This window comes from Elgaria multicarinata, chromosome 17 (genome assembly GCF_023053635.1).
Source record: "Elgaria multicarinata webbii isolate HBS135686 ecotype San Diego chromosome 17, rElgMul1.1.pri, whole genome shotgun sequence".
NCBI lineage: Eukaryota > Metazoa > Chordata > Lepidosauria > Squamata > Anguidae > Elgaria > Elgaria multicarinata.
Genome location: NC_086187.1, coordinates 11,901,584 through 11,927,425, shown reverse-complemented (window position 1 = coordinate 11,927,425; position 25,842 = coordinate 11,901,584). Strand labels below are relative to the sequence as shown.

Sequence of the window (25,842 nt, the reverse complement as noted above, 5' to 3'; positions counted from 1 at the left end):
AAGAGAGCACTGCGGAGCAAAATTGAAATGAAATGCCTCTAAAATGAAGCCACTGTATGGTATAATTACAATGGATACTATTGGGCATGGACCAGGCAGATCTAGGAGCAAACCCCTGTCATATTTGCTATTACAAACTTCATTATACTGCAGAGCCAACAAACTTTACTTAACTCTGTGCAACTCTTATAACAACCAGATTCAAAATGGTTCTGCCCAAGGCTTTAATTCTCAGCTGGGGTGTCCTAGAATGGCTTCCCTCCGTGCACTCACTCATGCAAGGCTTGGGTTCCTACCATCACATATGCAGCCATCATGGTTACTGGTAGATCAAACCTCTCTACCCCATAGAATTACTTGCTGTGACTATAAAAAAGTAATAATTCCATGTAGGCTGCCCAAAGGTCTTTGATGAAAGGGGAACAAACGGTGTTGTTGTTTAATTTATTATTTTATTTTATTTTATTTATTACATTTTTATACCGCCCAATAGCCGAAGCTCTCTGGGCGGTTCACAAAAATTAAAACCATAATAAAACAACCAACAGGTTAAAAGCACAATTACAAAATACAGTATAAAAAGCACAACCAGGATAAAACCACACAGCAAAATTGATATAAGATTAAAATACAGAGTTAAAAAAGTAAAATTTAAATTTAAGTTAAAATTAAGTGTTAAAATACGGAGAGAATAAAAAGGTCTTCAGCTGGCGACGAAAGCAGTACAGTGTAGGCGCCAGGCGGACCTCTCTGGGGAGCTCATTCCACAACCGGGTTGCCACAGCGGAGAAAGCCCTCCTTGTTGTAGCCACCTGCCTCACTTCCTTTGGCAGGGGCTCACGGAGAAGGACCCCTGTAGATGATCTTAAGGTCCGGGCAGGTACATATGGGAGGAGGCGTTCCTTCAAATAACCTGGCCCCAAACCGTTTAGGGCTTTAAATGTCAATACCAGCACTTTGAATCAGGCCCGGACCTGGACTGGCAGCCAATGAAGTTGTAAAAGAACTGGCGTAATGTGATCTCGCCGGCCAGTCCCTGTTAGTAAACGGGCTTCCCTGTTTTGTACCAGCTGAAGCTTCCAGAACGTTTTCAAAGGCAGCCCCACCTATAACGCATTGCAGTAATCCAAGCGAGAGGTTATCAGAGCATGGATAACAGTAGCTAGGCTATCTCTGTCCAGATAAGGGCGTAGTTGGTATATCAGCCTAAGCTGATAAAAGGTGCTCTTTGCTACTGAGTTCACCTGTGCCTCAAGTGACAGTTCTGGATCCAAGAGCACCCCCAAACTACAGACCCGATCCTTTAGGGAGAGTGCAACCCCGTCCAGGACAGGGCAAACATCACCTCGCCGGACAGATGAACCACCTGCTAACAGTATCTCTGTCTTGTCTAGATTGAGTCTCAGTTTGTTAGCCATCATAACAATAATAAGCCATCCCTACTTGGAAGATCACAATGATAACAATCATCTTCATATATTATTATTATTATTATTATTATTATTATTATTATTATTATTATTATTATTATTATTTGGAAAATTATGGTGATGATGGTGATAATGATAAACCTTTCCCAAGTAGAGAGGGCTTTTGGTGACCGGGGTTGATGCTTTTAGTGGGCGGAAGACTGTAGCATGGGGTTCTTGGGGTGTGCTTTCGAAGTGCAACCCACCCCGAGCCTCCGGGCTGAGGAAGGCTACAGATCCACAGCAATATGGTTTCCCTGGTGCACTACTGGGAGATCCTCAACAGGCCAGCTGGTGTCCAGCGATGCCAGCATCCGATGGGAAGCCGGAGGCCCTTCCAGCCACCCGTCAGCGCCCTCGACAGCTCGTGAAACCTGATGAGCTCTGATTTTGCCAGCCTTTTTTTTGAAGTCCTTGACGTGGTGCGGGGATGGGAATGCGATCGCCTGCTTGAGGCAGGAGACCTGGGACCGCTTCCCCGAAACAAAGGGTGGATTGGAGAAAATGCAGCTAAATTTCAAGAGAGAAATCTATTTCCACTCAGTCTCTGGAAGGGATGTTTGGGAGCCAAATTCAATAGCTGGAAGGTGCTTGCAATGGAATGCCCATGTTTGCATAGTTCTGTCTGGCTCACAACTCCTATTTTACTTCTGTTCTGATTTAGCACTGCTTTGGACGTTACCATTTTTCCTGTAAGTAAAACGCATTTTCACATATAGATTTTTTTTTTAACAAGACTATATCTTTCCTATACTTTCCATTATGCATGATGTGAAGGAAGTGGACAGCTGGGTTCACACCACACGCTAACCCATCATCGGTCAGCGGGTCGTCCGAACGAAGCACACTTTCCGCAAGATGGGTCATCATGTCATCCATTGCACAGCTTGTTAACCGTGCTGTGCCGTTTATTTTCCTTCGAACGAGCCTCTTGAGAACCCACGGGCTGTTGCTGGGGTTGTTCAGGGTGGGTGCCGGTTAATGAGCAGCCCTGCTGAAAATGCGCCGCGTTCAGACAACGAGATGACCCACAGTTCAACAACAACCCACGCTGTGTCGGTTAGCGTGTGGTGTGAACCCAGCCTCTGCTCTGCATGCAGAAGGCTACAGGTTTTATCCCTGCCATCTCCAGATAGGGCGAGGAAGGAAACTTGCCTGAAACACTGGGCAACGGCTGCCAGTCAGTGTCGACAATACTGGGCTAGGTGGACTGACTCAGTAGAAGGCAGCTTCCTGAGTTCCTAAGTTTTTCTCCCTCTTTCATAGCACTAGAACTGCAACTGCACGTGATCCAATGAAACTGACTGGTGGAAAATTAATGGATGAAAGGCAGTGTCCTTCTTTCAGTGCATAGTTAACCTATGGACTTTGCTGCTGTAGGATGTGGCGACAGCCAATAATTTAGGCCTAATCTACACCATGCAGGATATAGCACTATGAAAGCAGTATATAAAAGGCAGGAGCCACACTACTGCTTTATAGCGGTATTGAAGTGCACTTAAAAACTGTTGGGGTGCATTGACACAGATCCTATACCGCTTTCATACTGCTATATTTATTATTTATTTAAAACATTTGTATCCCACCCTATATCAGTCTTCTACTGCCTGCATGGCGTAAACATGTCGGGACCCGCAAATTTTTAAATTGGGCCCTCAGTCTGTTTTGTCAAGGGCACCTCTTGCTCTCTGGGATGGGGTTTGACCTGCTGTTGGACAGGAACAATTCAGGTTAATTACGCAGGCAAGTCAATATGGTAAATGAATGACAAGTACTTGCCACCGAATTTTCCAGGCCAGCTGCCTGAAATGCAAGGGGTTGCTTAGAAGATATCTATTAGGGGCTGGGAGGGAGGGAGAGGTGGATTGGGGGAGCCCACATTTTACCCTGTTTTGGTTTTCAAAACTTGCCAAGTTGCGTGCGTGATAAAAAAAATAACACATGAGTCAGCACCTTGCAGAGATGGCTCATGGACTCGGTCAGATTTTTTTTATTTTTTTGCTGACTTAATCAAATAGGATTCATTCATAGAAACTTAGTTCCCCTTCATTACATATATTAATTTAGGGTCTACAGATGAGCATCCACTGAGGGCACAGTCCTAATTTTGGGGAAGCGTATAATAACCAGCACAGCTAACAGCTGAAAACTGATAATTCTGTGGCTATTATGGCTGCGCGCCACTCAGATTCAGATAGTGAATCTGGAGCAGATGAACCCGATCCGCCTCTGCCAAAGGCGGATCCGGATCAGGTCGGGGGAGCTGGGGATCGAGGCGAAGTGGTTTGCCTCCATCCGGAGCTCTGAACCCAGGTAAGGGGGGCGGGGGGCTCACCTGGCGATGGCGGCTGAGCCAGGTAAGGGGGCAGGGGAGCTTACCTGCCTCCACTGCAGTCCAGCGCCGGCTTCGACTGAGGGCCAGGCCTCAAGCTGGAAGAGCAGGCCACAGCCTGCTCTTCTGGTTTGAGCCCTGGCCCTCAGTTGAGCCTGTGTCAGACCGTGACGGAGGCAGGTAAGGGAGGGAGAGAGGCTTACTTGGCTCCGCTGCCGCCGCAGTCCATGTGGCAATGGTGGTGGAGCCAGGTAAGGGGGCAGGGGGGCTTATTCAGCCCCATTTTGCCCCCCTTCCCCACTTACCTGCCTCCGCCGTCTGCTGCGGAAACAAGTAAATACAAAGGGGGGCAAAATGTCAATCCGCCCCTCCGGCTCTCGCTCCACTCCATGGAGCGGGGGGAGGTCGGATCGGCCCGAAGCGGATCAGCCCGATCCAAAAGTTGTGGATCGGGCCACGAAGCGGTTCGGGGGGATCTGTGCACAGCCCTCGTGGCTATAATAGAGATCAACGTTTCAAGATCAAATGTATGCTCAGAAACAGCTATTCTAAAACATGTAAAGAAGCTGTGATGGAAAATGCCAAACAAGAGATGTACACAATGGATGTTTTTGTATCTTTCATATCTGTTATTTCTAAAATAAAATACTGGTGTACAACCCCCACCCCACCCCTGCCTGCCAAAGAACAACTTGGCTAGCTAATGGAGAGGCGCTGGGCAGAAATAATACTGTACACACATACGACTGATTGAAAGCATGAGCATACATGGATTCACACCAAAAGCATCAGCTCAGGGTAAGACTTGAACAGGTCTGGGGTGACGCATTATGTATTCATGCATCATGGAACTGCACAGCCTGGTACTAAGTTTCTTTCTGAACCATAGACTCAGAGTGCCACAATTTGTTTATCTAGCATGCCATTAGGTAGGTTATTAGAAATTCAATTGAAACAGAGGGAAACTGACAAATACCCAATGGCTGTGCTTGCAGAAAACACGATGCCAGAATCATGGAGCGTTCTGGCCCAGCAGTAACGAGGAGCCGGCTGATGCACGCCGCCCGATTGCTACAGGTTTTGCTAAAGTAACCCGAAGTAGCAGCTAAAGTAACCCAAAAATGACAGGAGTGGGAAACCTGACTGTGATATTCAGGGATGCGCAAGAATTTCAATTCAGTTCATTTCACCTTAGAAATTTCCCCCTTCGCAATCACTCGAACATGAGCGTATTTTTCAGGCAGGGTTTGCACATTCCCCAAGCTTGCAATCGTATTCGGAAAGCACATTTGTCAGAAAAATGTGAGCTTTAAAAAACACGCATTGCTTGTTTAATTAGCATAGTTGTTGAAGACGCTCCTTTTATTCATATGCTTTGGCAATGCTCAATAGTTGCCTCTTTTTCGGAAAAGGTCATAAAATGGATAAATTTTGTACTGGAACAGTCTTTAATACTGAATGATGTGCAATGCCCTCCTGAACAATTTACTGGTTTCTTGGAAGTTAATGAATGTCCAGCGCAAATGGATTTCCCAAGTCTTTATGTCAGCCAAAAGACTGATATTAAATTGGAAAGATAAATCTTCACCTCCCATAATGCAGTGAACTGAGGATTTAACAATGCTATCAACATTGGAACGGGTGGTGTATAAGCCCCACTTGTGAATGGATAAATATTTGGATATTTGGTCTGCTTTTCTTGAAAATGATGCATAATCTCCCACCCCTCTTTTTTTTTTTTAAAAAAAGAATGCTGTACTGGATGGAATATTGAATGTAATTTTCTGGGTTTTTTTTTCATTTTTCTTTTCACGATATGTTTTCTGTTTTGTTAAATTCACAATAAAATGGAAAAAGAGGAGAAATGGGCATTGGGAGATGGGGCATGATGCATTTTCATGCCGTAGTCAATGGGGACAGGGTAAATATGTACATGGGTGCATACTTTTTTTAAAAAATGCTCAGCTAAATGCACACTTTCCTCATTCAAATGATGACAAGAAGCTCATATGCATTCAGGAAGAGGAAGGAGGTAAACCAAACCTCCAAGTGGAACTCCAAATGACCTTGTCCAGAAGACACCTTAAACCATGGTTTTAACCACGATGGTTAAGCCAGAAAGCCAGGCTGTTTTCAGAAGACACCTTAAACCATGGCTTTAACCATGGTGGTTAAGCCAGAAAGCCAGGCTGTGTTCAGAAGACACCTTAAACCATGGCTTTAACCACAGTGGTTAAGCCAGAAAGCCGGACTGTGTTCAGAAGACACCTTAAACCATGGCTTTAACCACGGTGGTTAAGCCAGAAAGCCAGGCTGTTTTCAGAAGACACCTTAAACCATGGCTTTAACCATGGTGAATAAGGCCTTTTGCTTTATTCACCATGGTTAAAGGCGTGGTTTAAGGTATCTTCTGAATGGGGCCATTGACATCCAAACCAGGACTCCCACTTCTCCCTCCTCTTAACAAGCCTGGGTTTGAAGTTAGCTCACAGACCTAGGCTTGTTAGAACAGCACTAATAAACCAGGTCTGGTTTCAGACCCAACGTTAAGTTTTTCTGCCCTGGTAGTTTATTTATTTAATTTATTTATTGCATTAAATACCGCCCCATAGCCGAAGCTCTCTGGGCCATTTACAAAGACTAAAAAAACCTGATTAAAAATCAATATACAAAATTTAAAACCATAAAACTGTAAAACCATAAAAATATAAAAACAGCTAACATTTAAAACAATTTTTAGAAGTTTTCTGGTTACTTCAGCCACTCCTCTTCACAGGAGGAATCAAGCCAGCGGAGGCTGGTTGTTCCAATGTCGGTAGGGAGTGAATCTGCTCCAGGTTTCGCTCAGAACCAGTCAGAATTCTAAAGGCGCTATCTCAAGGTCTGAAGTCAGAAAGGTTCTGTCTAAGACCTGGAGCGGATTCACTGCCCCACTGACATTGGAGCCAGCAGCCTCCCTTGAGCCAAGCAGGAGCGAGGGGCTAGCGTACACCAGTAAAACCATTAAGACCAGAGTTTAAATAACTAAATGCACCCCTGACTTCTAGATAGTCTCCTGCAGGGCTTCCACAATGGGCTAAATTAGCGTCTCTTTGTCCCACACTGCCTTTCAAAACCACTCCACCATTTGGAAATGCCCGTTTGGGGGACAGCTCCTGTCTCAGGTCCCCAGATTCACAATGTTATGTTAACAGCAGCATTTTCCTCTCTTTTTTTGGGGTGGGAAAATCAAGGAACAAAGCAGGCAATTAGAGGAGGGGGGAGATTTTACTCAACCTTTCCTGAGGTGTTGCAGATGCCAAGATGCCATTTGCCTCTCAGGATTTCATGAGGTAAAGTGTGACTATTTTCACACCCTGAAAGGAAGGACACTTTTTCTTCTCTTGTCTTTCTTTCTTTCTTTTTTTTGAAAAGGGGCATCTGCGGGCGTGCTGCTTTGGCGAGATCACAATGATGTGATCACTGAGGAGGAAGAATCACCTTAGGGTCAATTGCCCACTTCCGAAACAAACGGCCAAATCGACCCAAAGAACGTCATTATAATGCGAATATACTTCCTCACACTTCAAAAATCAGAACTGAGTCAATTTAAAGAGCTGTTTTACACACTCTGCACAATTTCTTAATAGGAAAAAAAAATTCCAGAGAGGACATTGTCGTGCAGATGATCATGTGGCATTTGCATTTTTGGGCATGTCTTTTTTTAAAAAAAATTAATGGCACCTACATCCCCGCAAGGACTTGGCGTCATTTTGATGCCAAGTAAAAACATGTTTTTTTAACAATGGCGTTGATGGTTAAATTTACTAAGATGGCACATCATTTTAACTGCTTTAACTGCTTTTAAATTATATATTGTTTTAACTTGGTTCATAGTTTAATTTGTTTTTAACTGTGCGTATTTATTGTTTTATACTGTATGCTATTGTCTGTACGCCACTCTGAGATCTTAATGATATAGGGCGGGATATAAATGTTTTAAATAAATAAATAATAAATAAGGTGGCTCCCCTCTCCCACACCCTCACAAAACAACCCTGTGAAGTAGGCTAGGCAGAGCAATGGGGAGTTTCCAAAGCCACCCAGGAAGTTTGGCGGCTGAGTGAGGATTCGAATACAGCTCTCTTCAGTCCTGGTGCAGCACCCAACCACACCACATGGATTCCCTTTCATCCCAAAGCATAGTTAGAGGAATAAACCCGAGCTAATTTATGCACAAGGTTCGAAGCATTTTCTGCATAGGGTAAGTTTCCATTTTGGAAACGCACAAGATGGAAGGTGCATCTTAGGATGGGACCTAAGAGGGTGGCCATTTACGCACCACCACCAAAGAGGACACTGCGCTGCATAAAACGAGCACGTGCTAATTTGTCTGTAGAGATGCACATGTAGACATAATAACCAGCATTGAAATAGTGCAAGCCAGTGTAGTGCCTAGAGAGTTGGACTGGGAGTTGGGAGATCCGGGTTCTAGTCCCCACTCAACCAGGGAAAGTCACTGGGTGACTTTGGTCCAGTCACAGACTCTCAGCCCAGCCTATCTCACAGGGTTGTTGTTGTAAGGATAAAATGAGGGTTAGGTATGCCACCTTGGGTACCTTGCAGGAATCAAGGTGGGATATAAATGTAATAAATAAATAAATAGCAACACACCTCACCATAGCCGGGAAGACACTGACCAGGTGACCTGCATACCTGCACTGTCGCTTGTCCAGGTGATAACTGCTGATGGGCAACTTCTAGGCCTCATTCTGAAAGGTTTAAATGTCTCTCTAAGGCTTAGTTACTGATGGTAAGAGCTTTAAATTAAGCTAAAGTAGCCTGGGATTTGCGGCGCCACGCCTTTTCCTTTGGCTCCGCCCACCACCGGCATGCTGTCCCCAAGAAAGTGTCAGAAATGGAATTTGGGCATCGAGATTCAACACCCTGGAGTTAAAGCCATCTCACGTTTGGGAAGGGCTTCTGGCTTGAGTGTTTTATCCAAGGGGTAAACTTCTGAGCTACTTTCCAGAAAGGATGCAGCACATTTTATGAGAAATCAGTGCCTGAATTTCCCCTCTTCCCTCCCACTCCTCTTTCCTCTTGCTTACTATTTTGTTTATTATTAAATTATTATTATTATTATTATTATTATCAATTCATATCTCTTCGTTCATGGGTGAGCAGAACGTAGATTGGGATCAACTGCTAGATCTCTGGGTGATTTGCAGTAGATCTCCAAGAGCCTTGACTCCCGATGGTTTAACAACAGCAAGTACAAAACGCTTGGGCCCATCCTCCTTTCAACATTAGGCTCCAGAGAGGGAAGAAACACTGGGGTGAAAACCACGAGAGGTTTTTTGTGTGACAGGACTGTGAGCTCAGTGCCCATTCTGCAAACAAATCCCTGGGCTAAGTGTGTGCTCAGAGGCACCCTTGTTCCTTAAATCTAAGGATATCTCTCCTGCTGCTGCTGCACCATCATTTTGCACCTGTTTCCAGTTGGTGGACCTTGAGATTCTATTAAAAAAACAACACCCACATCACACAAGCTTGAAATCTCCCTGCCCCTCTATTAGATGGTGAAGAGGTTGTGTCAGTTTTGCTATCCTACAGCACCTTGGAAAGGCATAATAAAAGCAGAGGGACTTCTCGGTGGTGGCTCCCCAATTGTGGAAAGTTCTCCCAAGTGAGATCCACCTGACGCCAACTTTATCATCTTTTTGGTTTCCTCTACTCCCTGGCATTCAACAGCATACTATAAGGCTTTTTGATGTGTCCTGGGATTTATTTATTTATTTTTATTTTGATACTTTTGTATGTTAATGGTTTTGATATTATGTTATCATATTTGGAAATCTGACACTTTAGGGGCTTGCTGGAGTCCTGTGGCATGCCCTACTCAGCTTCCATTCACAAGCTGAGCTGCGGGTTATTCCCGAAATCCAAAAAAAAATTCCGTTGTTTTGTTGTTGTTTTTTAATTTGTGGAAATAGACATTTGGCAACTCCCAGCCACAATTTGCATCATTTGTGCAAATCATGGCCAAAATTTGCACAAATCACGCGAATCACAAGTACATTTGTTTATTTTTTAAAAAATGTAAAATCTGTTAGCTGCCCTGATTCCCTGCAGAGCAAGCTGGGCCAGCTAGAGAAGACAAACTGAAATCCGGGGAGGAAGGAGCCAAAGAAAGCTTTTTGAACCCCCCCCCCCCCAAACTGATTCCTCTGACATCCCTAAAACTGCCCAGTGAGCGTTGGCTATTAGGTAGTATAGAAATGTAATGAATGAATGAATAGAAATGTAATGAATGAATGAATACTACTACTAACGCCAATCACATTGCTACAACCTACAGAACTACTGGAAGATCAGAAGTATGTATTCTGGTCTTGACTCACCAGGTACTACACTAACTACCATCCCCAATAGCTTGCTAGCTTCAGAGTTCTCTGTCTACCTTCCCTGGGGGATCCCCTGCTTTCTAAGCCCCCGGGGTTCAGTGCTCGAAGGATCCACGGACCAGAAGGTTTGAGAGTGGCTACTTGTGAATTACCAAAACGAACTAGCAAAAAACAGACAAACAAACAAGAAACTGCATCGCCAAAAATGCAGACAGAAGAGGACACATCAAACCTGCATGTTAATTTATGTGGGGGAGTTAAAAAAGCCAATTCGTAACGAATTGTATAACAGCCCTGAGGAAGAGCACAGTTGCGTTCGAAAGGCGTAGGCACCTTGGCACTGTAAATAAACTTTTGCAAATATTTGTTTTTGAAGATTGCTTGGTTCTACCCTTGCCTTTGGCTTTTTTTTTTACTCCCCCACGGGGTTTTCCTTGCTTTTGCACTTGTTAATTTATGTGAGCAGATGCAAATTTAGAAGTTGCTATTACGATTTAAATAAAAATACAGTTTATCTCACCACAGTGTGGAAGCCTGTGACCCGGTGGCCAATTTGCTGTCCCGGTGCTGCTGATGGGAAACGCCAAGTTGTTCTCCCTTTTTTTATGGTTCTTCAACTTTAAATTGGAATTGGGCTGGGTAGCCTGCCAAATAGAGGACTGTCCTCTGGCCGCCCTCCGACTAGAGGACTCTCCTCCATAAAAGAGGGCCCATGGCCACCCTGGGTGAACTAGGTGCCCCTCTGCAGCTGGCTTCTCCCTCGCCTGCTCGTGGCTCTCGGAGGTGAAAGAGGATCTTCCAAGTTACTCGAAAACAAGATGAGATTACACCGGGAAGGAAGGACTCAAGAGGGGCTTCCTATCCAAGCCTAGCAGGCGTGGGAGCTTGTTCCAACAAGCCCACCACGCCATCAGATTAGCAGTCGGTGGGCCTGGAATGTGCAATACTGCAACCTCCCAGCTGGAACTGCTCACTGAGGAGGCCAGAACCACCCCTAATATTTCTAATTTGGAGCCAGCACCACCCCAATACGGTCTCGGAATTTCCTCCAACTTCCCAGAAAGATTTGGCAGCATTATCCTCGTGCGTGTCTTGCTTCTCAGAAGCAACTTCAGTGGCATTGACTTATTTATTTGTGTCTTTCTTCCTAACATTTCAGTAGGATTTTCTTATTTCTTCCTAAAATCTCAGTAGGGTTTATTTACTTATTTCTACCATTTCAGGAGGAATCATTCATTCATTTATTTCTAAAATTTATTAGTTGCCCTAGAGCTGAAAGCCCTCAAAGTGATATAACAATAAAAACAGAAATACAATCCAGGTTCAAAAACAAACAGCCCAATAAAGCAATCATCTTACAGCAGAAACCAGTTAAAAGCAACAGAGACTAGAAAAGGCATTAGAGGGTGGGGGTTGGGGAAGGCAGAACAGCCTAAAAAATATAAATATAAAATCACACAGGAAATACAGAGGGGATGAAAAGGCCTGAGAGAATAAAAAGACCTTTGCCTGGCACAAAATCTACAACGAAGTAGGCAGACCGCTCTGGGGAAGGTACTTTAGAACTACTCAAAAGGTGTATGCGTGTATAAGATTACAGCCTTAGTTTTGCAAATAGACATGCTCCGAACAACAAACCTCAAACACAACAAGTGCCTTGATACCTAAGTTCACACATTAGCAAATAGTAATACGTAAAGAAAAAAACTCTGTGCCTGGTTGCTTAGAGATGATTCCTGCTCGTCATAGGCGACTAGCATGTCCGCCCCCCCCCCCTATAAATTTAGTTTATATACTGCACAAGACAAGAATGGTATCATGTGGGCAACCAGGTACTGTCAGTGTTATAACGCCTCCGACATTAAGGTATGTAAAAGAGATTATTATTATTATTGTTATTATTATTATTATTATTATCATCATCATCATCATCATCCATGGAACAGTAACAGTGGTCAAGATCTTATTTATTAAAAGAGATTATTATTATCTATGGTACAGTAACAGTGGTCAAGAACTTATTGATTAATTAATTAAAAAGAGATGATTATCCATGATACAGTAACAGTGGTCAAGATTTTATTAATCAGGCCTATACTGTGCTCAAAAAACAAGATGTAGAGACAGTCAAATCAAGTGGAAAACTGGCAGGGAAGGGAGGTGCATTTTGAACCTTTCCCCCTCTCCTTTCTCCCCCTGAAAATCACCCCTAAGGGTCGTCCAAAGCAGACTGCACCCCCCCCATGGCAGCATTTTATATGTGCCTCCCCCCCCCTCCCACAGGGAAAAACAGACAGAACTTGCGGCCAGGATAGACATGATGGAGATCTCTAACGAAGAACCTGAGAGGTTTTAAAAATCATTCTCAGGAGTGCATCGAAGACTGGTGGCATCATCACACAGGGAAAGTCGCGTTTGCTTCCCGTTGCTTCTCCACCCGCACGTTTGTCCCTCATGACTTGTTAAAGAACAAAACAGCATAAATCTATTTTAAAAATACTTAGATTGGGCTTCCTCCTATACCTATGTTAATGTAAAATAATATTAGCCATACGCCCACAAATCTTTACCTCAAGGCTGCTAGAGAACTTGTGAGAAGATCCAACACCATGCAAACTGAAGCCTGTCTTATCACCCCAGATAACTCCATCTCTCTCCATAAACAGCTTTGCTTTCTTTTCAGTCCTGCTGGAGGGTTTGCTTTTGAATGGGAACTCTCAGCTTCCTTGTTTTCCGGACGAGATTGAGCACGCACAGCTGACAAATTCCTTTCTGCTCTTATGTACTGTGTGGCGTGAAGCCTTGCATTTCTTTCAAAGATTGCCTCCACCTGGATTAGGTAGGGTGACCATTTGAAAAGGAAGACAGGACTCCTGTATCTTTAAGAGTTGCATAGAAAAGGGAATTTCAGCAGGTGTCATTGGTATGCATGCATCAACTGGTGGAATGCCTTCTTCATCACAACAGTTAAGGCTGCAGGAGCCCTGATCAAGAGGGCAGGGCTCCTGCAGCTTTAACTGTTGTGTTGATGGGGGAACTTCACCAGGTGCTGCATGCATACCAATGACACCTGCTGAAATTCCCTTTTCTATCCAACAGCTAAAGATGCAGGAGCCAGGTCCTCCGTTCCATATGGCCATCCTAAGTAAGAGCTTAAGCTAAAAAAATACATAGGTGGTGTTCAGTGTTGTATTGCATTGTAGATTTTGTACTTTTTGTATTGCATTTGCATTGTCCTCCCCTTCTGCTTTCAGACTCACCCCTTGTGTGAGCCCCCGAGCAGTTTTTCCCATTCTAAAAGGTTGAAACACGTCTCCTAATTTTTAGCAACGGTAAAATTAGTAACAGTAAAAAATTGCAGCGTAAATAAGAGCCTTTTAAGGAGCAACCCTATGCATGTTTAGACAGAAAAAAGTCCTACAGTTTGAACCTGCATCCCTCCAAGCCAAGCCCAGCTCTCTCTATCCATTACAGCAGTCTACCTCCAACCCAGCATACTGGCAAGGAATGATGGGAGTTGCAATCCAACATGTCTAGGAGGCACCAGGTTGGGGAAGAGCCAAGTGTTGTTGTGGTTAGAAGGTTGGAGTAATCCTTGGGAGACTTGGGTTCAAATCTTTGCTCAGGCACAAAACTCACTGGGTAATCTCAAGCCAGTCTGTCTTTCTCAGTCTAACCTACCAAACAGGGCTGTTGTGAAGATAAAATGGCAGTGAGAGAACCATGCATACAGGGCTTGCGCTCCGTGGAAGAAAGGTGGGATGTGAATTTCGTTAAATCATCAATCCTCTGACATTTTGTAGATGGAAACAGGAAGCCATTTTTGTCCTTGTAACACCCTGAATGCCAGAGCAAAGATCTCCCCCTGACCTTCTCCAGTCCACCATTACACAAGGCTTGTTTTCATCTGTGCTTAGAGTTTCCGTTTCCTTTCAAATGCCCTCTCCTACGCTGGAGCAGGTTAAGCGTGAGGGCAGATGGCTTTAGTTAATGAGAACGCTGCAAGAAGAGTGGATCAACTTGCACACTGAATGATCACCTGTCCGGGGACCCCCCATCCAGAGGCAGGAATCCTTCCTCCACCCAACCCCCAGCCAGCCACCTGAGCCCGCCTTGTGGATTCCATACTGACAATGATGAATTGTTCTGTGTCACCACCTTCGTTGAGTTCAGGGGTCAACGCCGGAGCTGCTGTGGGTCGCACCTCCGAGGGCAACTTGGGGCAAAGGTGAAGAAACAAATTCCTTTTTCTTTTATTTTTTAACCCTGAGGGGTGGTTGTAAATGTTACCTTTTGTGATTGACACTTCGACTGAGCAAGTAGTGGCAAAGGCGGCCGGAGGAGCGGGGAGGGAATCGGTGAACTGAAAGCCGCGTTTGATCAGCACGCCTCATGCCCCTTCAAAGCAGTTGTCCGTGGTCTTCAAGGCCGGCTCCAGGTTTGAAGGGGTCTGGGCAAAGGGTCCTCTGGCGTCCCCTCCTCTGTCATGGGGCTCCGGAGAACTCACCTGGATGTAGTGCTGCAAGGAATCCAGAGTGTGGCCACCTTTTTTTAATTTCCCACAATGCCTCAGGGTGGCAATAGCCCAGAAGCATTGTGGGAAATTAAAAGGGTACCTAGATTCAGTCCCCTGGTGCCTCAGCCCACAATTCAGCCACTACCCACACTGTCAGAAACGAAGCCTTAGAAGAGGCATTTACTTTTTAGAATGGGGGGGATGACACCAATGCAAGGAAACCCCCAAATGATTGGTGGCTGTGAGAAAGGGGGTGGGGCCAAGGGACAGGGGCTTGGACTTCTGGGCGACCCTGGAAGGCCAGTTTAGGACCGCAAGAAGGATGGATTTGCCGTTCCCCACCCTTGACAAGCCTGCAAAGTAGCCATCTTGCTTTCTTGCATGATAACTTAGATGCATACAAAACTCTGCGATCTCTTCCAGACCATCTCCAGATACCAAATTGGGATGGATCTGTCACGCCTTGGTGATGCCGTCCCAACGCCGCCACTGCCCATGCAATGACCAAGGGGCTTCCTGAAGCTGATGCGGCTCCTGAAATCGCGGCGCGGCGAAGTAGCCCTGAGTGGCCGCATGTTTAACGGCCGCCATTTCCCGCTCCCTCCGCAACCCCGGGTGAGCCTTGTCTTCTGACTCGTTCCGGCCTGACCCGGTGACTGCAGCCCAAGCGCAGGAATGTGCTTCTCTAGCAATGCAGAGGGCAGGTAGCCAAAAGGGGAATGCTTGTAATTATAGGTGAGGGCACGCATTCCTTGGGAAGCAACCAGGGGAGGCTGGGGGCTCCGATGTCAGTGGGGCTGTGAATCCGCTCTGGGATTCAGTCAGAACCAGTGAGAACTCTAAAGGAACTATGGGTTCAGCACCTTGGATAGCTCCTTTAGAGGCTGGTGACTTGGCTGGTGATGTGGAGAGCTCCTTTAAGAACATAAGAAGAGCCCTGATGCTGGATCAGACCAAGGGTCCATCTAGTCCAGCACTCTGTTCACACAGGGGCCAACCAGCTGTTGACCAGGAACCAACAAGGCAGGACACGGTGCAACAGCACCCTCCCACCCATGTTCCCCAGCAACTGGTGCACACAGGCTTACTGCCTCGAATACTGGAGATAACACACAACCATCAGGGCTAGTAGCCATGGATAGCCTTCTCCTCCAGTTATTTATCCAACCCCCTTTCAAAGCCATCCAGATTGGTGGCCGTCACTCCATCTTGTGGTAGTAAGTTCCAGAATTTAACTATGTGCTTTGTGAAGAAGTCCTTCCTTTTATGTGTCCTGGATCGCCCACCCATCAGCTTCATGGAATGACCCCAGGTTCTGGTATTTTGAGAGAGGGAGAAAAATGTCTCCCTGTCCACATTCTCCATACCATGCATAATTTTGTACACCTCTATCATGTCTCCTCTAAGCCTCCTCTTTTCCAAGCTAAACAATCCCAGTTGATGTAACCTTCCCTCGTAGGGGAGATGCTCCAGCCCCTTAATCATTTAGAGTTCTGTCAGGTTCTGACTGAAACCCGGAGCGGAGTCACCGCCTCAGTGACATCGGAGCCACCAGCCTCCGCTGATTAAAACGTGAACTCAGCAAATATCTCCATGATCCTGACGCTTGGTCCTGGCTCAAAACGGCTTGTTTGTCCCGTACTTTCTTGGGCAGCGCATTTTCCTTGTAATCAAAGCGCTGAGCGCGGTGGAGGCCCTGTCTGCAAGAATCTCTCCCTCCCTCGTCCTTCTCCAAAACTTCCCTTAATTACAATCTGTGAAAAGTTGAACTGGAGACACTGCCATGGCAACAGCTGGGAATTGGAAGATTTTGTGTGTGTTTTTTTTAAAAAAAATCACACACACCCCTCCCTGCTCTCCCATCCTAACAGAGACAAACTGGTTATTGTTGCTGTTCTACCCACCCACCCCAAACCTCTCTGTCTCCTTAGCGGCTGCCCCCCCAATGCATACACACACACACACACCCCGCCCCGCCTCGCAGACTCGTTGGGATAAAAGTGTCTCTTAATGCTATGGTGGGGTCGGGTTAATTACCTGCATTTTCAGCTCAGTGTGTGCAAACAGCTGCTCTTGTGGTGTGGCCACCTGCCAAACGCACCAGTGTGGTTCTCTGCGAAACACCCAGCCCCGTAGGCTCTGCTCACCCCGGCTCCACCGGAGCGAGGATTTCAAAGTTTCCAGCAGAGGCTGGTGACTCCGAAGTCAGCGGGGCAGTGCATCCATTCTGGGTTTCAGTCCGAACCCTTTCCGAACTCTAAAGATACTATCCAAGTGCACACGCACACGCCCACTGACATCAAATCCACCCTGGAGAGCTCCTTTAGAGTTCTGACGGCTTCGGACTGAAACCCGGAGTGGGTTCACCGCCCCACTTGGCATCGCTGGCTGGGGAACACTGGGAGCTGTAGGCCTTTTATTCTGTCTAAACCGGCATAGGGTTGACCCCTAAGTCAGCAATTATTTTCTCACTGCACATTCTGAAAGGGAAGACCGGTGGGAGAACCTTACCAGGTGCGTTCTCTGTATCTTTAGGGTGTCCTCTTTTACAGAGGAGAGTCCTCTTCTATTTGAACGCCTGTCAGAGGACAGTCCTCTATTTTGAAAGCATTCTCCATTTGAAGGGCTGCCCAGTCCGGGTTAAAGAAAGAACCACCCAATGGTTGGGTCTCGAAGGTGCCCATCAACAGCACCTAGACAGCAGACGGAGCAGGTAGGCCCACACGTCACCTGATCGCAATCTTCCACACTATGGTGCTATGCAATTATTTCCCCTTAAATTATAATGATCATCTCTAAGTTTGCATCTGTACTCAGAAATAACACATATGTAAATTGGTATCCTCTTTTTTTGCATTTCCTCTTTTTTGGTGATTTGGGCACACTTTGGAGTTGAACTTCAACTAGGACATCAATGTCTATCCGATGCATTAATGTAACAAGGAAAGGAAAGGAACCTCTCGTTCAAGCACTGAGTCATTGCTGACTCTTGGAGGGACGCCAGCTTTCGCTGACGTTTTCTTGGCAGGCCTTATAGCGGGGTGGTTTGCCGTTGCCTTCCCCGGCCATGATTACCTTTCCCCCAGCTAACTGGGTACTCATTTTACCGACCTCGGGAGGATGAAAGGCTGTGTCGACCTGAGCCGGCTGCCTGAAACCAGCTTCCGCTGGGATCGAACTCAGGCCGTGGGGAGAGTTTCAGATGCAGAAACTGCGGCTTTACTGCTCTGCGCCACACGAGGCTCTATTAATGTAACAAGTTTCCAAATATATATTTGATTTTACCCCCTCCCTCCATCATGCCAAGGACCCAGGTAGCAAACAACAACAACACCTTATTCATAAATAATAATAAAAAACAAGACCCAGGGCCAAAAGCCAGCACGGTCGGGTGTCTTTTGAGGCCCAAATCACAGCAGAGGGCCCACTAATGACGACTGCTGTGGCTACCTCTTCTGTTGCCATGGCGATGGATGCTTTCCCCTCTTCTCCTCCCTTCTCACTGGATGCTGAGCATCTGAGATGCTGTCATTGCTTCCTTTGCAATTCTCAGCATACCCTGATACTAGCCAGTGACGAGAGAGGCAACGGTCACCGGCTGCCATCAGTAGCTCTCCCACCTCCACCATACCATGTTTAAATTGGCCAGGATGGACATAGCAAGGCAGAACTGGTGGAAGGCCACGTCAGCTCAGACACGCTCAGACCTAATTGATGCCGGGCATCGAGGTGAATGGCTCTTCCCTTCCCAGCTCTGCTGTTTTTAACTCTGCATTTTCAAATCTGTATTTGAAATCTCTGTGTTGCTTCTCAGTTTTATTCTGGCTGTACTTTTATATTGTGGTTTATGCTGTACCTTCTGGTTTTAATTTTTACGAACTGCCCAGAGAGAATCGGCTATTGGGCCTGGATAGAAATGAAATAAATAAAATAAATAGGAAGAGAAGGAGGCTGCAGCAGCGGAGAAGAGGGAGAGAGGGAGTGCGGCATAGTAGTTAGAGTGTTGGACTTAGACTGGGGTGTCCCAAGTTCCGATATCACTCGCAGACATTCTGCATCCATCTTGCAGTCCATCCTTGGCTTCATCCAATGCTCCCCAATGTAAAAGACGGGGACCTCAGAAACGTATTTCAGGTGGGGGAAGAGGAGAGGAGGCCTCAAGGTGGTGAAGTATTAAATACAAAATTAATTTGGGTTGCACCTTGCTTATTTTCGAGGGCTGTGCTTCGCTTCGCTTCAGATCGGAGAAGTGATAGCGAGGCAGCCTGATTCGCCTCTGACAAAGGCGGAGATGGATCGGGTCGGGGGAGCTGTGGATCGAGACGAAGCAGATTGAGACGAAGCGGATCCTTCACCTTGATCCGGAGCTCCGAAAAAAAGGTAAGTGGGGGCTTACCTGGCGCTGCCACAGTCTCTGTGGTGACGGCGGCAGAGCCAGGTAAGGGGCAGGGGGCAGGGCGGCTTACCTGGCTCCATCGCAGTCCGGTGGCAGCTTCAACTGAGGCTGAGGCTTCAAACTGGAAGACCAGGCCGCGGCTGTGGCCTGGTCTTCCTGTTTGAGTCCTCGGCCTTAGTTGAAGCCACCGCCGGACCACGAGGGAGGCAGGTAAGTTGTGAGGGGGTAGGGGGTCTTTACCTGGCGCCAGTGCCGTGGAGCTCTGATTCAGAACTGGAGCTCTGCAGCAGAGTGAAGCGGAGCGGACCATAGGCAGATCAAAGTGGGGTGGAGCGTACCCGATCCGGAAGTTGCGGATCGGGAACCGGAGCAGATCAGGGGTGTCCGTGCAAAGCCCTATTATTTTCACCTGAGCTTGAGAGGGGCGAGGCCTTTCTGTTTAATTTAGGAACAGCAAAAGCAAGAGGAGGGCGTAGGGGGAGGGAGAAATGGTTTTACGGGAGTTTCACACCGCTGCAGCTGCCACCTCAAATTCCATCTTTAAAAGTACACATTCAAAGGGCACTTGGCATATCCAAGGCACTTATACAAACACATTAAAGTACACAGAGGCATAGTAGATTTTACACACTCACCTGGTAAAAAAATTCTTCACACACGCACACGCACAAATACATACACATGTGTGCAAACACACGCACACACTGGGCAATGGAAATGTTTAGCCTCCCTTTTCTGCCTTGGCCACACCCAGAGTCAAGGATCCTACTATCAGCTTTGGCTGATACGCCAGCTGCGCCCCTTCTTAGAGTCAGAAGGCCTAAAGACAGTAGTGCACGCGCTGGTAACCTCAAGGCTTGACTTCTGCAATGCGCTCTACATAGGGCTACTATTGTACCTAGTTCGGAAACTTCAACTAGTTCAAAATATGGCAGCCAGGTTGGTCATCGGTACACCTAGGGGTGACCACATTACACCAACATTAAAATCACTCCACTGGCTGCCAATTAGTTTCCGGGCAAAGTACAAAGTGTTGGTCATTACCTTTAAAGCCCTAAATGGTTTGGGTCCAGGTTACCAGCGGGATCGCCTTCTCCCATACAGTCCGCCCCGCACACTCAGGTCCTCTGGGGTGAACTTACTTCAGTCAGCTAAAACTAGGCTGACATCAGTTTCCCAGAGGACCTTTTCTTCTGTCGCCCCCAGATTGTGGAATGGCCTGCCGGAGGAGATTCGTAAAATTAACTCTCTGTGTGATTTTAAGGCAGCTTTAAAGACTAGCCTTTTCCGGCAGGCCTATCCAGATCAATGTTAAATCATGAATTTTTAAGATGTATTGATTCCTGTTCTAATGTTGTTCCCCGCCTCGATCTAAAAGGAGAGGCGGGTAAGAAATATTTTTATTATTATTATTATTATTATTATTATTATTATTATTATTATTATTATTGGGATCAGGTCAAGAGTTAAGAACATAAGAGCGTAAGGACCTAAGAAGGGCCCTGCTGGATCAGACCGAGGCTCCGGTCAACCAGCTGTCGACTAAGAACCCACAAGCAGGACACAGGTGCAAGAGCACCCTCCCACCCATGTTCCCCAGCAACTGATTATGTAGGCTTACTGCCTTGGATACTGGTCATAGCATGTAGCCATCAGGACTAGTAGCCATTGATAGCCTCCTCCTCCAGGAATTTATCCAACCCCCTTTTAAAGCCATCCACATTGGTGGCCATCACTCTTGTGGTAGTGAGTTCCATAGTTTAACTCTGCACTGTGGGAAGAAGTCCTCCCTTTGATCTGTCTTGAATCTCCCACCAACCAGCTTCCTGGGATGACCCATTGGGTTCTAGTATGATGAGCGAGGCAGGAAAATGTCTCCCCATCCATATTTCCCACACCAGGCATCATTTTGTACACCTCTATTATGTCTCCCCTTAGCCTCCTTCCCCACGCCCCCCCAAGCTAAACAATCCCAGCTGTTGTAACCTTCCCTCATAGGGGAGATGTGCCAGCTCCTGGATCATTTTCGTTGGCCTTTTCTGCCCTTTTCTCAGCTCAACAATATCCTTTTTTAGGTGTGGTGACCGGAACTGTACACAATATTCCAGGTGTGGTGGCACCATAGATCTGTATAAAGGCAGTATGATACTGGCCGTTGGCAATGCACGTTTGAAACAGCCTTTGTATAACACCATCAGTTTGACTAAACATGAAAGAACAGGAGTCTGCCCTGAGAAGTTTGCAATTGAAAACATTTGATTCAGGAGAGACAGCAAGGGAAGGCAAGGGCATATTCAGGGGAGAATATGGGTTAGTTTCAATCACAAGTACTGTATTTTCAGTTCATCCTTCCTCATGCTGGATTTAATCTGAGCCGAAACTGAGAATCCAAAAGCCCAGAAAATATTCCCAAGGTTAGCTACAGAATATGAAAACTAATAATAAAGAGAGTGCTCCTACTCATGTGGAGAGTGTGTTTCCTTCAGGGTGGGCAACGGTTTGGGTTCTGGGGTCCGGATTACTTTCCTGGGGGACACACACCCCTCAGCCTGGGGGGCCAGATGACATTCGGGGTTGCTCCTCTGCTCCCAAACATCATTGGGTCCCTGGCTGAAGCACCATCTAGCGCTCCCCTTCTAAGGGGAAGAAGAGTGACCATGTCTGATGCCATGCAGGCCGGATGGCCTAGCCTGGTGGGCAGATGTGGCCCACAGAGCAGATGTTCCCCATCCCTGGCTTATGCACTATCATCAATGCACATAGTGGGTCCATTCAGAAGACACCTTAAACCATGGCTTTAACCATGGTGGTTAAGCCAGAAAGCCAGGCCATGTTCAAAAGACATGTAGTAAAAAGGCTTTTTACTTTATTCACCATGGTTAAAGCCATGGTTTAAGGTGTCTTCTGAACACAGTCTGGCTTTCTGGCTTAACCACTGTGGTTAAAGCCATGGTTTTAGGTGTCTTCTGAACACAGCCTGGCTTTCTGGCTTAACCACCATGGTTAAAGCCATGGTTTTAGGTGTCTTCTGAACACAGCCTGGCTTTCTGGCTTAACCACCATGGTTAAAGCCATGGTTTTAGGTGTCTTCTGAACACAGCCTGGCTTTCTGGCTTAACCACCGCATTAAAGCCATGGTTTAAGGTGTCTTCTGAACACAGCCTGGCTTTCTGGCTTAACCACTGTGGTTAATGCCATGGTTTTAGGTGTCTTCTGAACACAGCATGGCTTTCTGGCTTAACCACTGTGGTTAAAGCCATGGTTTAAGGTGTCTTCTGAACACAGTCCGGCTTTCTGGCTTAACCACTGTGGTTAGAGCCATGGTTTAAAGTGTCTTCTGAACACAGCCTGGCTTTCTGGCTTAACCACTGTGTTTAAAGCCATGGTTTAAGGTGTCTTCTGAACACAGCCTGGCTTTCTGGCTTAACCACCATGGTTAAAGCCATGGTTTTAGGTGTCTTCTGAACGGGGCCAATGTTTTAATCAAGATAGACAGTCTCCTGCCACTAAGGAGGTCAGCTGTCTTGAGTGCCATTTTCTTGATCGAAAAACGGGGCACAAATCAAATGAAAAAGAACAATCTTAGTGACTTTGGAGCCATAGGACACTGCCATACATGAGGGCATAGGGTAAAAGGCTTTAAAAGTCAGATGGGGAATGGTCCATAGCTCAGTGGTAAGAGCACATGTTTTGCATGCAGAAGGTCCCAGATTCAATCCCCAGCATTCCCAGAGGGCTAGGAAAGAATCCTGCCTGAAACCCTGAACAGCGGCTGCCCGTCAGTGTGGACAATATTGAGCTAGATGGACCAAGGTTCTCAGTCAGTAGCAGGCAGCTTGCTATGTGACCAGGGCTGCATGCGCATTTAAGACATTTTAAATTTGCATCCACCCAAATCCTGCAACAAGAAAGCTGCATTCTTGAAACCCCCAAATCAAATGTGCCAATCTAGTTTGCGGATCATTGATATGGATTGGCATAATTTAATCTGGTTTAGCTAGTCACAGGGACAGGCAAGAAGCTACACAAAGCGCTGATGCCTCATCCCTGTCCTGCGGGAAAACTCATTGAACGTCCTCCTCTCTGGCTTCTGAGATTGATCCACATGCTATCATGTAAATCTTTGCAGCCATAAAGGCTAGAAACGTGGTTTTTTTTTTAAATTAAGATTTGCAGTAAGCTGCATTCTGTACCCAATAAGGCATCCTGTGCTCCAGGAGAATCACTATTTATTGTTATTTATTTTATTTAATATATTTCTTAGCTGTCTTTCAAGACGATGGTCTTTCCAAGGTGGATTACATTATAAAAACAGTACAACTGAATATCAAATGAATTACAAAGGTACCTAACGTTGAAACATTTTTAATAATAATAACAATAATAATAATAATAATCCAGTTTTAATAAAACACGCTATCAAATATCTAACAGCTGCAAACAGGATCAAGAATTCAGGTTTCTGTGGATCTCAATTTTATTTTTAAACGTTTCTAGCCCTGATGGTTGCACTCATAGTGTGTACACACACACACACACACACACACACACACACGGAACTTTGCGGCAATGCCAACCCTCCTCCACCCAGGCAGAGATTTGCCTCTGTGCCCTTCCTCCAGAAAGTCACTCTAGTGTTGCGCACCCATTAAATGGAGTTTGAGCACTGTTCTGGATTTCGCCATCTGGGACTGTGGATTTTGGTGTGGATAGGAGGAAAATCAACTCATTTGAAATGTGGTGTCAGAGGGCAGTTTTGCGGATTCTGTGGACTGCCAAAAAAAAAGACAAATGGGGGTTCTAGAATGAATTGAGCCAGAATGCTCACTAGAAGCAAAAATACTAAAACTGAGACTATCCTACTATCATATAACGAGGAGAAACGACTCATTAGAAAAAGCAATAACGCTGGGGAAAGTAGAAGGTAGAAGGAAAAGTGGAAGACTGAACAAGAGATGGATTGACTCCATAAAGGAAGATATGGACGTGAAGTTACAAGATCTGAATAGCGTGGTTTACGACAGATGCAACTGGAGGTCGGTGATTCATACGGTCGCCATAAGTTGAGGTCAACTTGAAGGCACATTACTACTACTGCTACCACTCCACTTTATAACGTTTGATGCACATCCTTCTCGCCAAAGATTCCTCCCCTGGAACTGCGCTGCGTCCCTTTGCAGACACTGCCTGCATTTGAATGTACATAAGTCTGGTGTGTGGGTGTGTACAGAGAGCGAGAAACTTTTTCCAGCAGGGGGAAAACCAGCAACTTTCCCCGGAATGCCTGGGTCCCTTCTCCGGTCCTACCTTCAAAGTCGGAGAGAATCCCGTCCAGATGTTCTTTGACAGACAGCTGGGACATCTTGCCTTTAGGCGGCTGGGTCTTGAGACGTGAGTGGGCGGCTGAGTCCCCCTGGGTATAGCCAAATTTGCCTCTTCCTCCTCCTCCTCCTCCTCCTCCTCTTTGGGATTGCCACTTCTCAAGGCTCTGCAGAAAAACAGAGGGAGGGTTGAGATCGGACAAGAGAGAAGAAGGGCGAAAGGAGGGGAAAAGTTTTCTTTCTGCCCCTTATGCCACCCACGCGAACCTCCAGTCTTCTGGCTTCTGGCTCAGAGAGAGAGTGGAAGAGGAAAGAAATGGGCTTCCCTTCTCCCTCTGCTTCCCCCCCCACAGACCCCCCCCCCAACTAACCCCTTCCGGGGATCACATTGGCTGAACATGCTTGCCTGTTCCTTCCTTGTGGGGAAAGAAAGAGGAGACGAGGGGAGGAGAGAAGGTGGAGGAGGGGGAGAGAGAGAGTGCAAGAAAGAGGGAGGGGACGGGGGTGGCTCAGCTTAGAGCCAGAGCTCTTCTTGGAAGGCAGAGAAGAAGAGAGAGAGAAGGGGAGGGAGAGATAAGTGAGCTGCCAGGCCTACCAGTGCAAAGGAGCGGCTTCAGGCATTTGCCATCTGGCAAGTGTCCAAGTGCCCGTTGGCTCCCCCCTTTTTTTATAGGGGTCAACCATCTCGGGTCACCCAGGCCAACAGCTCCTCCAGCTGCAACTTGCACATGTCTGGTCAGTTTCCAGCCAATGTCGCCAACTTTCGAAAGTCGACCCTGCTCCTGTGCCTCCAAGTGGCAGCCTGCCTGAGCCAAAGAGAAAACTCTGGCCAGCCAAGTGTTCGCCTCCGAGCCTGGCCGTTTGCATGCCCAAGCAGTGCTTATAAGGCCGAGGTGAAGGGCCGAGGCGAAAAAGTTGGCAACCCTGAGTTCACCGCTGTCGCTACAATAGGGTAGGCTTGGTTCGCACACTCCTTCAATTTCCTCTCCCTTGATGTCTGGCTGTTGAGGTGCGGACAGGCACTGCTGGGAAGGGTTGTTTAGGCGATGGCGCAAAGGTTACACATGCCCCATTTGATTCAAGGTGGCACAGCGATTGAGCTACATGCAGAACCTAGCTACATGCAGAACCTAGCTACATGCAGAACCTAGCTACATGCAGAACCTAGCTACATGCAGAACCTATCTTCTAGCAACAGCCGCCCTAAGTGAACCATGCAATCAGCAGCCCCACCCCACAAACCCCAAGGGCAGATCTAGGCTGAGAGTTTTGGTAAACTGGAAAACATTTTGCCCCCGTTTTCTATTTAATGAAGAAGCAAACCTCCCCCCCCCCCAATCTCTTCTGTGCATCTTCGCAAGTAGAAATATTCTCATTTATAATAAAATGCGCTCAAAATGTTTTCTTTTTTTTAGAAAATAA

General features: G+C 46.5%; 1 protein-coding gene across 3 annotated transcripts in view; it reads right to left on the bottom strand.

Annotated features, from left to right (window-relative positions):
* SEPTIN12 (septin 12) overlaps positions 1-25,842 on the bottom strand; it is a 151,270-nt gene that overhangs the window by 72,406 nt on the left and 53,022 nt on the right. Inside the window, exon 1 of one of the 3 annotated variants that reach the window (XM_063142994.1) lies at positions 24,407-24,511. The exons of 1 other annotated variant lie outside the window; for it this stretch is intronic. In XM_063142994.1, coding sequence (XP_062999064.1) covers positions 24,407-24,461 — 55 coding nt within the window. In that variant the 5' untranslated portion in view covers positions 24,462-24,511. Of the gene's footprint in view, positions 1-10,707; positions 10,787-24,406; positions 24,512-25,842 lie in introns of those variants that run through there. One more of the 3 variants, XM_063142995.1, reaches the window with a different exon arrangement.